The sequence below is a fragment of the Magnolia sinica genome, chromosome 12, assembly GCF_029962835.1.
Source record: "Magnolia sinica isolate HGM2019 chromosome 12, MsV1, whole genome shotgun sequence".
Lineage (NCBI taxonomy): Eukaryota > Viridiplantae > Streptophyta > Magnoliopsida > Magnoliales > Magnoliaceae > Magnolia > Magnolia sinica.
In genome coordinates, this window is record NC_080584.1 from 62,410,207 (window position 1) to 62,427,175 (window position 16,969).

The 16,969-nt window shown below is 38.8% G+C and overlaps 1 protein-coding gene across 4 annotated transcripts in view; it reads left to right on the forward strand.

The window, feature by feature from the left end:
* Positions 1-2,607, forward strand: part of LOC131221490 (receptor-like protein 56) — a 106,773-nt gene extending 104,166 nt beyond the window's left edge. For all 4 annotated transcript variants that reach the window (XM_058216764.1, XM_058216757.1, XM_058216756.1 and 1 more), the window contains one exon: positions 249-2,607. In XM_058216764.1, the coding sequence (XP_058072747.1) occupies positions 249-2,521 (2,273 nt within the window). In that variant the 3' untranslated portion in view covers positions 2,522-2,607. The remainder of the gene's footprint in view (positions 1-248) is intronic.
* Positions 2,608-16,969: the final 14,362 nt, after the last annotated feature.

A 16,969-nucleotide genomic window follows, 5' to 3' on the forward strand; every position in this document is an offset into this window, starting at 1 on the left:
TATAAAACAGAATGTCAACTTACAAATTGATTGGATCATCAAATTCGTGCAATTTTTTCCTATGGTAGCCCATGAAAGATTCCATTGATGTAACCGGCAACTTAGATCGATCAATTGGACTACAAGCTCTTACCCATAGTACTTAATTAGAACACTATAACTCTTATTACATTCAGAGCACAGGATCATTTCTCTTATGACCAACTGAATTTTGTGGTGATGAGTTAATTACATTTTCATTTTTGCAGATTTGTGCAATCTTGAGAATCTCCAAGAACTGGATCTTCAAGGAAATGAATTGGAAGGGAGCCTTCCTCCATGTCTCAGCAACTTGTCATCCCTCCAACTACTTGATCTCTCCGAGAATAGACTCAGTGGGCAAATCTCCTCATCTCTCATCTCTAGCCTCACAATGATCCGGTTCCTTTCTCTCTCTTACAACCGCTTTGAGGGGTCTCTCTCATTTAGCTCATTTGCTAATCTTTCCAAGCTCGAGGTTGTGGAACTTTCGGTACTGAACGGTACACATCCTGATGGCGATGTTATAACTTATCCCAATCAGTTAGAGGTTGAAACTGAATCCACACCTTGGGTTCCTAAATTCCAGTTGGAAGTCCTCCACTTATCAAACTGCAACATCAACAAGCTCACTGGTACCATTCCCACCTTCCTTTCCAGCCAATATGACTTGGTAGCATTGGACCTTTCCCACAACAACATGAAGGGAAACTTCCCATCTTGGTTGTTAGAGAATAATAAAAGACTTGGAATGCTAGACCTTGGAAGCAACTCCTTAGCTGGCCCATTCCATCTGCCACCTCATTCTAACAACCTGATCGCATTATTTCTGGACGTCTCCAGCAACCACATCTCCGGACAACTTCCTGAAAATATCGGTCTCTGCCTTCCAAATTTAATATACTTAAACATGTCTATAAATGCTCTTAGTGGTAGCATTCCTCTGTCGATGGGTAACATGAGTGAATTGGTTTCTTTAGATTTGTCGAGAAACAATTTTTCAGGAGAAATACCAGAGCAGTTGGCCATGGGTTGCATCTCATTAGAAATTTTGAAGCTATCAAACAATAGATTTCAAGGCGCAGTGTTTCCGACTCATTCCAACTTGACTCTGTTAGAGTATCTGTATTTGGATGGCAATCAATTCACCGGGAGGATCTCAGCTGGTATATTCAATAGCCCTCTTCTACAATTTTTGGATGTTGGTAAAAACAACATATCAGGTCGTCTTCCTGCACAGATTGGGAACTTTTCTGAGTTGGAGTGGCTTTCCATGCCCGGAAACTATTTGGAAGGTCCTATTCCAACTGAGTATTGCAAACTCTCTCGTCTTTCCTTTCTGGACCTTTCCCAAAATGGAATTTTTGGGCCCATACCTTCATGCTTCAGTCTATCTCTGAAATTCTTACATTTGCAAGGAAATGAGCTTACAGGATTGATGCCAACTGCTTTATCCAAAATTTCCTCCCTCGTTACATTGGATGTCAGCGACAACTACTTCTCTGGTAATATTCCAAATTGGATTGGTACACTTCAAAATTTAAGGTTTCTCCTCGGAGGAAATAATTTGCAAGGTCACATTCCCATGCAGTTGTGTCAACTGAAGAACGTCAGCATATTAGATATTTCACACAATAATCTCTCTGGTCCAATACCGATGTGCTTTGGTAATATGACATTCGGGAGGGCAAGAGTAACTGACTTCTCTACTTTTGTTTTCTATCCATGGTCTACCACTTTCGATCAACACATTGAGCTGCCTGGATACCGTATTGAAGTTAGCGTGCCTTTGATACATGGACGTATGACAAAATCTGAGGAAGAAGTGGAGTTCATAACAAAGAAGAGGTCTGAAACTTACAAGGGCGATGTTCTTTACTTGATGTCCGGTGTAGATCTGTCATGGAACCAGTTAACAGGTGAAATCCCACCTGAAATTGGATATCTAACCGCTACTCATGCATTGAACTTGTCCCACAATCAATTGAGTGGACCAATTCCAGAAACCTTCTCAAATCTAAAACAGATTGAGAGCTTGGACCTTTCTCACAATAGATTGAGTGGGGAGATTCCTCCTCAACTAACTGAGCTCTACACCCTATCTACATTCACAGTGGCATACAATAACTTATCCGGTGTCTTACCGGACATGATGAAGGGGCAGTTTAGCACCTTTGGAGAAACCAGCTACGAAGGCAATCCCCTACTCTGTGGACTACCACTGAAGAGTTGCTTCTCCACTTCTCCGCTACCACCTTCAATGCCAACAACGTCAGGTGACAAGGATGATGGAAATGACATAATCTTCTATGCATGCTTTTGGGTGTCATGTACTATGTCGTTCTTGCTTTTCATAGCACTTCTCTACATCAACTGCTATTGGAGAGGTCTATACTTCTATTTTGTTGATGCATGTATCGATTCGTGCTATTATTTTGCTTTAGATAGCTACTATTTTGCTTTAGACAACCTTCGGAAGGTTTTCACCCGGCCACGTGCATAACCTTCAAGTCAGATCAGTTTCTCCCTATAACTCTTATTGTAAGACAATAATAATCATGTTTATGCATGGCGTGACTTTTATTTCAACCCATGTTTCCATCGCTTCTTTGTTTGGTCGTGAAGTGAACTGAAGTATGCAGTTGCACACAAGGGGAGACTCCCACAGATGCTAGCTAGTGTGAAGTCAGAATCATTCATCAAATTGCCTAACCACACATGCCATGTATGATCCGAATATTTCTTAAGGGAATTCGGATCCTCTTCAGGTGCTCTGCAGCATGCACCATGTGAAATCCAAGTCAGTCATTAGGCAGTCCCCACCACATTTGGGACCGACCAAAAGTAAAACAGATACATTCTTCCTTGTCTGGCCATTGCATATACACTTTGAGGTTGGAAGATGTCGTCTTGCTAATGTTTACGTGGGAAAAGGTCAGAACACTTCCCGTGGTCCAAATTCAATAGGCGTTTGATGCCCACCTGGTGAGTGGACTTACAACATCTTTTCACCGTGCCCATGGTATATTTCTTCCCTACTTAAGCTTGGACAAGCGGAGGCTGCTGGATGATCAAGACAGTCGATTTAATAGGCCACGGCATGGATGGAAGACTCCACAAAATCTTTAAGATTAGAAGATCCTGACCGTCAACAACTCTATGGCCTCTTTCCCACACGGAAATTTGATCACGGCCCTTTTATATTTCTTGTTAACCATCTATTGCGTTTAGGGTACCCAGTGAAAAGAGGTAGAATTTTTTCACCAGTGTTAGTTTTTGCTTAATCCTTTATTCATGGTAGGGCCTGTAAGTTCTGGATCAGTGAGAAATGGGCCTCACCATGGAAGGGGTATACCTTGGGCCTCACCAGTGAGAAACCAGCCTAAAAAACACTACCACAAGGAGTGCGGGATTTCCTTGGTCGGGAGGGACCCCTTCCCCGTCGGTTCCTAAATACCTTCCCCAGGGAGTGCTGGACCACATCATCTAGGGAGGTTTCTGCACTTCAGATGATATGGACTCTTGCATATGGCCTCTCAAACCAACAGGCAGTTTTTCAGTGAAATCAGCCTCGGAGATATGTAGAGAAGGAGGGCAGCATAGGGGATGGGCCAAATGGGTATGGCACTCAAAAATGCCACAGAAGATCTCCACATTCATTTGGAGGCCGCTGCAGGGGGCCATCCCAGTTGATGACAGAATACATGAAAAATGGGTTCTCTTAGCTTCAAAATACGTTTGTTGTGGGGAAGAATCAGATCAACATCTTGGCACCGAATCGCTGAACCACCTGTTCGTCAGTGTCTGTCTGGCTGTGAAGTTTTGGCATCATTTCAGTGCTCTTTTTGGAATTGTCCTCTCCGCTCACCATTCGGTACAGGAAAGAATGGGTCAATGGTGCTTGATGCACTCTCCGGGGTCAGCATAGCTACGTTGCGTGGGCTGACCTTGTGCCTTATTCCGTGGGAAATATGGAAAGCTGGAAATGGCTTTAAATTTGTTGGCAAGCAAATTCCTGGTGTTGCACTGATTGCTCTTGTCAAGTGGTGGTTGGCGTGAGTCAGTACGGGTCAGTATAGCTTGCTAGTACACCCACTGTCAGTTCACACTTCACTGTTAGCCACCCCCTCTAGGAATCGATACCAAGACCTTAGTGTTAGAAAGAGTTATCTTTCACTCAGTCTACCATTCCAGCTATGGATCTGGGTGTACGCCAATTAGATACTTACGGGTCGAGTAAGACTGGCTACTGAAGTGATGTCACCAAGTTCTATGGACCTACCATGATGTAAGTGTTGTATCCATGTTGTCCATTCATTTGGAGATATCAATTTAGGATATGAGCCAAAGAACAAGTTAGATTGAAAGCTCGATTGGACCCCACCACAAAAAATAGTGGAGAGAATGATGCCCACCATTAAAAATTTCTATGGGCCACGAAAGTGTCCTCAATTTCAAGTTTGCATATATCAGCTAACTTAGTCACCCTGATCATCTCTGCACAGCTATACTGCAAGCGAGCTAGACATACGTTCGGATAAAACTCCTGAAGAGCGCGCTCTTCTTGTAGAATCTGGAAGGGAGTTCTGCTTTCCATATTCTATTTTACATCTTAGGGAGAGCCTTCTTAAGGTTTTTTTTCTTTAGTAAAAACCTCCGAAGGATGTATTCTGGTTAATTTGCTTTTGTGGAATTCTTTTGCTATGTTTTTATTATTTCGAAATTCAAATGCTCTCTCTCTCTCTCTCTCTCTCTCTCTCTCTCTCTCTCTCTCTCTCTCTCTCTCTCACATTTGCATTTTTGGATATTAGCATGCATTGATGTTTTTCTAGATTTTTTCTTGCTCAACAATCCTATCCAATTGTACTAGTAGCGGTGGGCATGGCATTGTTCTTCTTGATTTGTAGATGAGGGGTTATGGACATAAATCATCTTTTATTGAAAGTAGTTCTCTTTCATCACAAGGGACCTTTCTTGTTTCAAAGTTTGTCTAAGGATATGTTCCTGATATTTGCTTATTTCATGACTTTGGAAATGCCTTGGATAGATTAGCTTACTTTTTTCTTTGGATTAATCTTTATTTTGATGGAATGCAATAAACTTCTATTAATTTATTTCCCTTGACCCTAAATTTCGTGTTTATCAGAATTTGAAATTGTTCTTAAAATTGTCCTAAAATCTGACCGCTGGCAACAGTAATAAGCATTCAAAACCATTTCTAAAATTGTGCCCAAAATGTGACCGTTGGCACCAGAACGGTTTTAAACCGATCCTAAATTTTCGTTTCTAAAAATTGAAACGGTACCCAAAACGGTTCTGAACCGTTCTTGATTTTCTGCGACGCCTCATTTAGGAACGGTATTAAACTGTTCTCGAAGCATTTAGGAACGGTTTAAAACCGTTCCTAAATGACGATTTTGGTGTAGTGTGAGTCCACAGTATGTTTACATGCCATCCGTGCCATTCATAACGTCATTCCTACTGGGATGAACTGAAAATACAAGATAATATGATTCAAAAGCTTTTCAGGCCTAAGTGAGTATTTCAAACTGGTGGAGTTCAATTATCATGTTTCTCAAATCTACTTGAGTATTGGAGCCGGCTCATTACAACTAACCAAAAAGTAAACAGCTTATACTATGGAAAAAGTAAAATGTTTATACTATGGCTGTCTTCTTACAAGGAAGATGGAGTATAAGAAAAATAGCATTTGCCTTTTAGGGCTTGTTTTACATATTTATGATAGAAAAGAAGAAGAGAGGGGAAAAAAAATTATACTTACTAATTCCTACAAAATCCCTAATCATAATGAAGCTTGATGATCCTATTCATCCATTCTACAGATCCATAATAGGCATATAGAGATTATAGTATGTCAAATAATATCCAAAGTGTTGGTTTCGGAAGATGGAATGTCTAATGTTCCCCGGCCTTGCCAGTTCCTTTAATCATCCATCTTTCTTTTACATGAGACCTACTAGAGACCTCATCAACCTGATTTTTGGCTACATGGAGGGGTCCACTTGATGAATGCCCCAAACTCATACATGTTGCCACACTTGCATGTATTGGGAGTAGGAACCAAATTCCTACAATGATTAACCCTGCCAGGGCTCTAAGATAATATACAGATAGATGACAAGCACATCATTATTTAGTTAAAGAAAGCATACATAGTTTTTCTATGGAATACCTGTGTATAATTATGTTAAGTGTGATTTTGTCTTTTAAAAAAAAAAAAAAAACCAGCTGTATATTGATATGGACAAGTATACAATATGATGATTCGGGAGGGCCCAGCTAAACAGCATGCCACTCCTATCATATGAAAAAAGGCAAAATCAGACAAAAAAAAAAAAAAAAAACAAGGGAGCAGAAAATCTGAAGATAATGGCACTGCGCCCGGCTGCTGGAGAAAGGCTGAAAGCAAAGCCACAATATGTTTGCACATGCCATCGATCACCCAAATGATGAGCGGCCAATGGACCTCTTTGAATATAAGACAATAAATCCGCAGAGGGACAAACTGATGATTGAAAATGGCTGATTTGTAGACGTCCACGGACAAAGGCTTCTGCAAGAAAAGCTTTGTATGATCTACATCCCTATTGCAAATCAATGTTACGAAACCTAAAGGGAATGTGATACGACTGATTGACAGTACTAAATAGTTAATCGAAAGAGGGTGCCCCAGGTCTAGCCAGCATATTTGCTTTGGGTGTGAGGGCCTATTTATTTACCAATCGTGGTTGAAGCATTTCTCAAACACATAGGGGGCCATGGACAGCGGCGGACATGGCTGCCACTGCCATGGATGCTGCCCAATTTCTGGCCATCGAAAGAGGAAAATAGAGAGAAAGAGAGAGTACCTTCAAGTGCCTTCTCAGATTTCTTCCTTTCTCTTCACCGTTGATGACCACGTCCGGAGGTTACCGGGCCTACTCGATCTGTAGCTGTAGATCTGATCTAAGAACCCTGAGAATGAGAAGAAAGGAAGAGAAATAAGAGAGAGAATGAGATTTGGAGATGGGAGATGGAAAGTTCCAAATCAAAGATGGGAGAAGCGCAGGAGACGAGAGGGAGAGATGAGAAAGGGAGTGCTACAAACGAGGAATAGAAAGAGGGGAGAAGGGTTTTGGAGAGGAGGCGCGCGGGAGAAGAAGAGGGTTTTGGAGTTCGGGCGCGCGGGAGAAGAAGCGCGATTTCGGAGTTTGGGCGCGCGATTTGGGGTAAAATGGATTTTAGGTTTGTTTGTTTTTTTTTTTTTTAATTTGGAAGGTGCGGCGGTGGATTCATCTTACACGGGCGGCCACATAAAAATGCCCCTGATTTCCATCTACAGTGGCGTTTGTTGTGGCCGCCTGTGATTAAAACACCCCTGATACTAGTATTTCTTGTAGTGACATCAGGATACACAGCATTGCTTGTCTTGCCTTAGATTTCAGTTGGTTGAAACGGTTGAGAAGATTCCACATATGCATTGATCCAAGAACCTACGTTTCGAAATACTCGCCAATGTGGAACAATGAAAGAAGCACAATTATGAGCGGTGTTGATCTCTCAGGGGAAGGGGCCGACGTGTTGTTGAGCAGCACAAGTGCACTAGTGTTGGGTTCATGTAAGGGTCTAAACAGCATATCTGGATTAGTTCAGAAGAGCAATTTCAATCTTGCGACCCTAAAATCAATTCGGATTGCAGGTTTTTGTGGGATCAGCAGTGTAATAAAAGGAGAATATGTACATGGTAGGATATTACCAAATTTGGAGGAACTGGACCTGGATTGGCTCAGGAACTTGACTTGCATTTGGGAAGGAGTGGTTCCTAATGGAAAAAGCCTCAGGACATTAAGGGCATTGCGAGTGGGGGGCTGTCCATTGACTTGTCTTATTGCTTATGATCTTCTTCCACAGCTGGAAAACCTTGAAGAGATCAAGGTAAGATCCTGTTATAACATGCGGGCGATATTCAAAGAAAAGGAGGAGGTTGAAGTAACAAAACTTAATGGAGAAAGCCTTGGGAAATTAAGAACCATAAAAGTGGACGATTGTGAGCCGTTGAAAAGTCTCATCTCCTATGATCTTCTTCAGCAATTAAAGAACCTTGAAGAGATCGAGGTAAGAAACTGTTCTCAGATGGAGGAGATAATCACAACCAAGGAGGTAGCGGATGGACAAGCATCGGATATCATCAGGGAAGAGGGAAATGCAATTCCAAGGCTAGGGATTTTGAAACTCTTTAGCCTTAAAGAATTAATTCATGTTTGCAAGGAGGCATTGCATTGGCAGCATAATGAAGTGAGTGATTACCCAATGTTACAAAAGGATTCTCAGTCTGTCGCTCATCCCAGGTTCTTGGAAGATCTTCACAGGTTCTCAATTCCAAATGGGGAATGAAGCACATACTTCATTGGGCCCTGCAGTCATGTGCCATAACCTGGAAGTCACAGCAGTGGGATGATCCTACCCCCAATTGGAGGACTCTTGAGGAATATAAATGGCAGCTAGAAAAAAGTGCAGCCCATGTCTGTTCACAGTAGCACATGAGAGCACGACTTGGCTGCAACCCTAGAACAAGCAATGTGGGTGGGACCCTGACCCTAGGGCCCACCTAGATTTATGCATTGTATTTGTTGACACCATCCATCTGTTTTTCCAGCTTATTTTACGGCATGGTCCCAAAAATGAAGCAGATACAAATTTCAAGTGGATCACACAACAGGAAAAGAGTGCTCATTGAACACCCACCATTAAAAACTTCCTAGGGTTCACTGCAATTTTTATTGACCATCCAACCTGTTTATAATGTCACACAGACCTGGATGAAAGGAAAAAAACAAATATCTGCTTGATCCAAAACTTTTGTGGCCCACAAAAGTTTTTTAATGGTCAATAATTATTCTTTCCTGTGGTGTGGTCCACCTGAAGTTTTTATCTGCTTCATTTTTTGGACCATACCCTAAAATAAGTCAGAAAACAGATGGACGACATGTATATTCAATGCATACATCGAGGTGAAGTGGTGAACCCTAAGGTCTGGGTCACACCCACAGGAAAGTGTATCAGGATAAGCTATTTAAGCATTGTGAAATTCATTTGGGAGATTTACTTTTAGTTATTTTCTTTGCTTATCTGTTTAGATAAATCTTCAATTTTGCTTTCCACTATTTTTATTCCTTGTAATAGTTTCTTAAGTTCTTATACATTGTGATGTAAACAACTACCTCATTGGATAAAATATAGGAAATGTATTAAGTTGCTCTTTTGATGTATGGTACTGTCAACCTCATTCTATCCATGGATGGGCATGCTATTTCGGCCAGATTATCTAGAAGACAGTGGGCCCACTTGATACACAGGTTAGATGCCATGTGAAAAAGTTGCATGTGGGGTATGCAGACATTTCAAGAAGGAAAAAAAAAAAAAACATGCAATTGGTATATGGTATAGTGGGGAATTTCACATTCAAATTCAATGAAGATTTTCAACGAATCTTTTTTAATTTAACTATAGTAATGAAATTTGTTTTGATTTAGTAGAGGAGAGATTTCCTATTTGCACCACACAAACAGTTGTATGTGATAATTTCTTATTGGAGTACAAGGTAAAAGATGTGGCCTTTAATAAATCAAGACTCCAGTACAAAACCTTTTTGCATCGTCCAAATCATTCCCGCAGGAGATATGGACCGATTTTTTTCTTATCCTTCAATAAAAAGATTCATTCTCTTTGGAAAAAATAAAAAATTAAAAAAAAAAAAATTTTTTAAAAAGGAGGCAGAACCCATTCATCTATGGAATTGAATGCCTCATTCAAGAATTTTTCTGTTCAATCCATAGGAACTGGTACAAAAGGCAAACCTCTTATGCTACACTAGATCTAGCTTGGTTATTGATAGAGTGTATAAATCTACCATTCTATTTTGATTCAACCAGTGGATATTATACAATCCTATGATTAATGGACATTAGTTTGTTGAAGTCAGGATGTTTGACTATTTTTCGATTAATGTTTGTGATTCATCTAAATGTAGCCCATAATTTGAATGGTTTAACTTAAGTTGCTTTTTTGCCACTTGTACACTTTCTTAGTGCATGTGTTTATATGTGTCAACCATCAATACCTGCTTGAGTATCCAAGTTTTTCTCTTTCATAATATATTAAGCTCTTCAGTTCTAGTGGACCGATGGTTCAGCGCCTAGATCACTCCACTGGGGTAGGACAACCCTAGTGGACCGATGGTTCAGTGCCCAGATCACTCTGTTGGGTGGGACAAGTATCATTGAGATTTTGAAAATCTCACGAAATACACTAAACCATTTCTTCGCGAGATTTTAAAAAATATTAGTAGATTTTAAAATAGGGATTTTTACCACAAAATTCCTTACAAATTATGATTTTACCTAATGACTCTATTACTGAAATTTAGTTCTTTTTGAGTGGTGAAATTCCCATAATGCACACCGTGCACCTTTTTCTTTAGAATGTGGTGAAGTGGAGAATTGCGGGGCCCACGTGATATTTTTATGATATTTAACCCGTCCATCAGATGTAATATGCCATTATGTTCAAAAGAACCAAAAATTTAATCAATCTAAGCATAAGGTGTGTCACACCATAATAAATAATATACACCAATCAAAACATCAAAATGCATGTGCAACCCATCTAGGGATTCAATCAGAAAGATTTTTGTTCATGCATATACTACGATTGAGTGTGTCTATTTGAAAGGCTGGATCTCAGACAAAAACCATTTAGGCCCCAAATTTTCCTGATTTTAATACCTTTAAGGTATATTCATTTTTCCAATTACCTTAGTAAATGAATGAAATGGGTAATAATTACTATTTCCTTTACTTGTTTGATGATGTCAGTCACATTTGACCACAACAATGACATTCTTCCATTATTTGTTTTAACATTGTAAAATTGTACAGATTGAGATTTTATAAGGTAAAATTGCAGTGAATTCTTGGGAAATGATAACGATGGTCCACTTACATGAACCAACAGGCCCAAAGAAAAACAATAAACAAGGGTACTTATAGTTTCCTTAAATTTTTTTTTTTTTTTTTTTTTAAACATTAATAGGTATTTTGATTCGTGGCAGAATCCCTTGGTAAATTTGGGATTTACGAGGAATTTTTCTGTTAGAAAAAAAAAAAACAAAAAACCCTCAAAATATTGTAAATCACCCAAGAAATAGCTGAGATAAAGATTTCTCACTATCATTGTTGAAAGTGAGAAACAGGATAAGTGAGGTTTCCAATTTTTTTATATGTAAAGCTAAATAAATTGGATAGTTTTACCAGCCAAGTCTTTTACTTCTTCTTCTTGTTCTTCTTCTTCTTCTAGACATTTAAACAATCACTTGTCATGCGGTCCCAGTCTTCACTCTTCTGCAGATCTCTTCAATCAAGTCACACCTTTTGCCCTCCTACTTTTTCAACTGCTGCTTACACGTACACTGCAGAGTACTAAATCTCGTTGAGCCCAAACGTCGAACATATGGTGTGCATCATCTTCCATGCGATAAAACTAATCAGAAGGAACAAACTAGCATGACGAGGAAGGAACACAACACGAATATGAAAGCAGTATCTGAACCTTTCATCAGGGGCGTCATCAGGTAGGCCAGGCGTTGAGGATGCGTTGCATTAAAATCATTGGGATTAAACGGAATGTGAAAATGAAACTTCCAAAGTGAAATGCAGAGTGCAGCCATGCGATCTTGATACTTGCGTATGCATTCCTTAATCAAACTGTAAGAACGGTGGGGATGAGAGCTGATGCATCATAACACAACAAATCATCGAAAGGGGTCATTAAACAGTCCGACTTATGGTCAGAAAATTAACGGTTGTAATAAAACACTCCAATGCTCCAAAATCAACAGACAAATGCACATTTATACGAGGCTACGATCGTCCAATCCGTTTTCTGTGGAAACATAGTCCATCTACTGTATGCCCCACCATTTGGACGGTTCGGATTGTGCCACTTGTACAGTAGCAGCATATCTGTGCATCAGTGGGCATATTGTGCTAGCCCACTTTTTCGGACGGGGATTGCCTGATGATCCAACTCTGTGGGGCCCACCGTGATGTATGTGTTTTATACACACCGTTCATCCACTCTGCAAGCTCATTTTAAAGCATGAGCGAAATAATGAGAGAGATCGAAAGCTGAAGTGAGTCACTCCACGTGAAAGAGTGAGGATTGAATGCCCACCGTTGAAAGCTTTTCCAAGTCTACGTGACTTTTATAAATAGGTTGGATGGTAAATAACTTTAATGAGGGCCTATGAAGGTTTTAATGGTGGGAGTCACTGGAAACCGATTGGCTACTCCCCATGCCACCAGCCCCATGGCTTGTGGTCGGTTCTCTGTGGGTCCCACCATTATGTATATGTTTCATCCATTCTGTTCATCCATTTTTACAGATTATTTTAGTGATCCCAAAAATTAGAGTTATATAAATCTCAGTTGGACCACACCATAGGAAAACAATAGTGATTGGATATCCACCATTAAAATCCTCCTAAGGTCCATTGTACTGTTTATCTAACATCCAATCTGTTGATTAGCTCATACAGACCCAGATGAATGGAAAAAACAAAGATCATCTGGATCCAAAACTTTTATGGCCCCCAAAAAGTTTTTAATGGTTGACATTCATTCAACACTACTTCCTGTAATGTGGTCCACTTGAGATTAGGATATACCTCATTTTTTGTCTCATACCATAAAATGATCTAGAAAAATAGATGGACGGTATGGATGAAACACATACATCATGGTGGGGCTCACAGAGCACCGACCACCAGCCATTGGCTGGTGGCAGGGAGAGTTGCCAATCCGTTTCCGGAATCACTATCCCTACTCTTTTTCTTTTTTTTCTTTTTTTTCGGTGGTGTGTTCCAATTCAGCTTTGGATCTATGGCTTTTTCTGGCTGATTCCCTACATGAGAGGGAAAAACAGATAAATGGTATAGATAAAACACAAACATCACAGTGGACCCCCACAGAAGCCTGTCGCCAGGCAGGCCGAGGCTCTTTTGGGGTTATTCGGTGGCTCCACATGCACCCCTACCCACATCCCAGCCTTCCATCATATGTATCTCACATGCACAGAAACTCGGGAAGTTAGTATCTTGCTCGATCAGATAGACCACACATAGAAATGATGAATCCTCGTACGCTTGCAAGAAGAGCTCGCAACATCTGAGCTCCGTGGGCCAAGCCCACCATGTGGGTGTGACTCCACTCCTTGCATCAGTTGTAGCACATCATCTTCTTACCTGATCCCATGAATAAGACCCCATCCAAAACTAACAGCATTGAAGATCCAAATGCCCACCTTAGAAATCTTCCATGGCAACTGTATTCTTACATGCCATCCAACTCAATAATCAAGTGACTTTTAGGTGGACCGGAACAGTGAAGTTATAAGTTTTAATAGTAACTTTTACATTGTTGATGTTTTGTGGTCCACCTAAACTTTTTATCAAAATGATTTTCATTATGTTCTTGAAATTTTTATTTTTTATTGCTTTTTATTTTATTTTTATTTTTTAAACACGCACCCACACAAGCCATAGTGGGATTTCACCACCTATGGGTATCAAACCCAAGACCTCGTGTTGAAACTCCTCGGGATCTACGAATGAGGCAAGGACTCAAATCCGTTGGCTTGCAGTTGGATATCACATTGGTTGTTGCATGTGCTTCTTACAATTTGTCTTGTAGGAGATTTCAATCCATCTTCCTACTGCACCACATGAGGGTGGCATTGCTGATGATATCATTGATGTAAGTAGGAATAGAGGACAACTTAATGGATTGTCATGATCACACAAATTCAAACCAAAGGAACCTCATTGGGCAAAAATAATCTAAATGACCACTATAGCTTCCAATAGCTATAACATTGCAGATATAATTATCTATCTCGTGCCAATGATATGCTGTTGGAGAAAGCTATCGGCAATCTCCACTCCCCATATGATTTTATAAACTTTAATCATTTTATGAGTTTAATTAAAATTGCAAGTAAATTTAATATTTTTAAAAAATTTCATTTATTCTTTCATACTTTTAAGGTTCCTTGGATTTGAAATATGGTGGAATTCAAATACAATTTCACTTGAATTGAAGTGATTTCGAATCTTTACTTGTATTTGGTGGCCCATAAATAGAATGATGTTAAATCCAAAATTTGTATTTGGAAGCCTAAGTTTGGGGTAAGGTGGAATCTGTAATATATTCACAGGATAATCAATTTGATAAAACAAATCACATTTAATATACTAAACCTATATACATGTGTAATATGTTAAATAGTCATTATAATAAGTCTTTTGAAAGATTTTAATTTTTCTAAAAATGAGAAATTTTGAGTCTCAAGTGAGTAGACCAATTTTATAAGTTAGGTAAAACCACATATGTTTAAGATAATAAAAGCTTAGTGTATTTATCTATAATTCAAACCAACACACAATTTAAATTACACTTTAGAAAAACACTTTAGAATTAAAAAAGGGTTTTCTTCCTAAATACACCCACGGTATCATGGGAGCTCTAAAATCCACTCATTTTTTTAAAACATTTTTTATCTTTCTTTTTATTTTTTCAAGATGAAAATACCCTTGGGCCTTTTTTACTACACTTGAACCTTTTTTCACCACTACGTTTCGATGATCTTTCAAGCATTCCGACTACTTTTCGCCAATCTATTGTACTTACCAACAACTAGCTCCTCCTACCTCATAAAAAAAAAAAGCCATTCTTCCTCCTTTTACTTGTTATGCTTAAATGGATTTGTTTAGACATAAAATAATAAAAATGCGATGAAAAAATAGTGCAAAAAATTAACTTTTAGAAGATTATTTATTCTTCTTTCTTCAAAAGACACTACTTAGATGGGTCTTTTACCACGAAATGGAAAGGAAAAAAAGAAGAAGAAAAGAAATCACAAAAACTCTACTTTTAAAAGACATGTTAATTTTATTTCTACAATATTTTGCTTATATGAGTCTACTTGGGAAGAAGATACTGGCAAGCTAAACTATCAGCTTACTTTTGAAAGGTTAAACGATGTCTAAATGAGACTATTCTAGTTTTATTTGAAAACTTATTTAATTAACTTTCTAACAAGCCCAAGATAATCTTGATCTAACCTGCAACAATAGAGTTGTGCTTTTTTTTTTTTTTCATGAAATCACGTGATGCTAGAAACGAGAGCAAAAACAAACAATTTGTAAATGCCATTATTGACTTTGGGTCAACTTTTGAAAAGGTTAAATGGTATTCAAATGAGATAATTCTAATCATATTTGAAAGCTCATCAAATAATCTTTCTAATGAGCCCAAGAACACTTCGATTCAACTTATGATAAGGGAGTTATGATCATTTTTGTGGGTTCATTTGATGTTAGAAAAGGAGTGTAAACACGAATGTGAGTACACTCATGTTCACTCTCATTTCTAGCATCATGCGATCTCACGAAAATAGTTATAACTCCCTTATTATAGGCCAAATTAGGGTGATCTTAGTTTCATTGTAAAGATAATTTGACAAGCTTTCATATATGACTAAAATCATCTTATTTGAACACCATAAAGATAATGAGCTTTAGAATGCTCTGATCGAACCTATGGCGCGGGAGTTATGACCATTTTTTTGTGGGATTGTTCAATGCTGGAAAGGAGTGTAAATGCAAATCGATCTTACGAAAATGGTTATAATTCCCTTATTATAGGTAAAATCGGGGTGCTCTTGGTCTGTTGTAAAGATAATTCGACAAGCTTTCAAATAAGACTAAATTCTTTTCATTTGAACATGGTAAAGATAATGAGCCCAAGAATGCTCCAATCTGACAAATGACGAATGAGTTATGACTATTTTTGTAGAATCATTTGATGCCGGAAAATAGAGGTGTACACGAGTCGAGCTTGGCATAGCTTGACTCGGCTCGACCACTGGTTGACCCCAACTTGAACTCGGCTCAACACGGCTTGGTCAACAACTTGGGCCAGTTCGAGTCGAGTTCAAGCAAGATCGAGCCGAGTTCGCCTATGCAACATTTTCACAAACACATGTATCTGCACATTCAAATTCTCACTATATGTAAAATATCAACAACAATTTTACAAGTATTTCATCAAACACCTTGTAGGCAACATCAAAATCAAGAAAAAAGAGCATTTATTTCATATACATACCTTCATTGTCACTAGCCGACACTTCGTTAAATCTTTCATAAAAAACACTTGGTGAGCAGCATCAATATCAAAGTAATTAGTCACTGAACTGGTTCAATCCAAGTTTGATTCGAGTTGGGGTTTGATTTGAGTCGAGTCGAGTCGAGCTCGGGCAAGCTCAAACTCAGTTCGAAATTTTTTCGAGCTCAAAAAATCAACTCAACTCAGCTTGAACTCAGTTTTGAATCGAGTCGAATCGAGCTTTTTCGAGTCAAGTCGAGCAAGTTAACCGAGTTAACTCAGTTCGTGTACAACCCTAGTTGGAAAGGAGTGTAAATGTGAATGCAGGTACACTCGTGTTCATTCTCATTTCCAACATCATGCGATCTTACCAGAATGGTTATAACTCCCTTATTGTAGGCCAAATCAAGGTGATCTTGGTCTCGTTGTAAAAATAAATTGACAAACTTTCAAATATAACTAAAATCATATTGTTTGAATATATTTTAACTTTTCAAAAGTGGGCCTAAAGCCTATAATGACATTAACAAATTGTTCTCATTTCAAATCTTGTGCGATCCTACAAAATTTGCTACGCTTATCTCATTACAAGTTAAATAAGAGCAATCTTTGACTAATTGGAAAACTAATTCAACGAGTTTTCAAATAAGATTGTAATCAACTCATTTAAGCATGCTTGATCTTTCAAAAGTGGGACTAAAATGTACATGTTGGCAAACAATTCCACC